The sequence below is a fragment of the Etheostoma spectabile genome, chromosome 21 (genome assembly GCF_008692095.1).
Source record: "Etheostoma spectabile isolate EspeVRDwgs_2016 chromosome 21, UIUC_Espe_1.0, whole genome shotgun sequence".
NCBI classification, from domain to species: domain Eukaryota; kingdom Metazoa; phylum Chordata; class Actinopteri; order Perciformes; family Percidae; genus Etheostoma; species Etheostoma spectabile.
This window is the reverse complement of record NC_045753.1, coordinates 23,647,272-23,648,005: the sequence shown is the minus strand read 5'-3', so window position 1 is coordinate 23,648,005 and position 734 is coordinate 23,647,272. Positions and strand designations below refer to the sequence as shown.

Here is a 734-nt window from a genome sequence, read left to right as displayed (position 1 = left end):
CTAGAGGTTTACCTCCAGTATTTTGGCCAGTTTCTTGCTGCTCTTTAGCTCCACCGAAGCCTTGTAGATGTAATCGTACGCAACCTTCATCTCCTCCGTCCTCTCCTGCAGGGTGGTCTTGAAGTGGAGGCTCCGCAGACGGGTTTTATACTCGGGCACCGTCAACATCTGAAAGCCACAAAACAATCACTCGACTCAAATCCCTCCATCACACAGGGCCATAATAAAAACGTTAGGGTTTCTGCTCCTAATGATCACAAAAACAGTGTAATCGAGAAAAGCTATTATTTTGCACGTTACAACTTGCAAATAAACTTTTTTTTCGTCTTGTATTCTCAATGAAAAAAAGGGAAGGGAATATTCACAGTTCAAGGCGTTTCACTATTTTTTAAGTTTAATAATCATGACATCATTCCATGAGACAATGAGTTAACCATGGTAAATAATCCTGATTTCAGTATTGACCCAAGTAATCGCGACTATGATCACCAAGGAGCCCTACCATCTTGTGTTTTGGTTTCCTTTGTGTACCTGGAAAATGAACTGGTCGGGCTCGCTGAGTTTGGCGGGGTCCTGTTCAAACTGCTCAAACTGTTTGACCTCTTCGTCGTCCGGGGCGTAGAGCAGCAGCTGCTTGATGTGGGCGGGCTCCAGCCGGTCGGTCGTCATGTTCAACAAGATCTGACGCAGCTCGGCGGTGGAGAGCTTCAGGTGGGCGATGAGGATGGCTGCCG

At 46.5% G+C, this 734-nt stretch overlaps 1 protein-coding gene across 6 annotated transcripts in view; it reads right to left on the bottom strand.

Annotated features, from left to right (window-relative positions):
- Positions 1-734, bottom strand: part of grid2ipb (glutamate receptor, ionotropic, delta 2 (Grid2) interacting protein, b) — a 43,047-nt gene that overhangs the window by 6,121 nt on the left and 36,192 nt on the right. For all 6 annotated transcript variants that reach the window (XM_032503301.1, XM_032503302.1, XM_032503303.1 and 3 more), the window contains 2 exons: positions 532-728; positions 13-168 (listed from right to left, as the gene is read on the bottom strand). In XM_032503301.1, the coding sequence (XP_032359192.1) occupies positions 13-168; positions 532-728 (353 nt within the window). The remainder of the gene's footprint in view (positions 1-12; positions 169-531; positions 729-734) is intronic.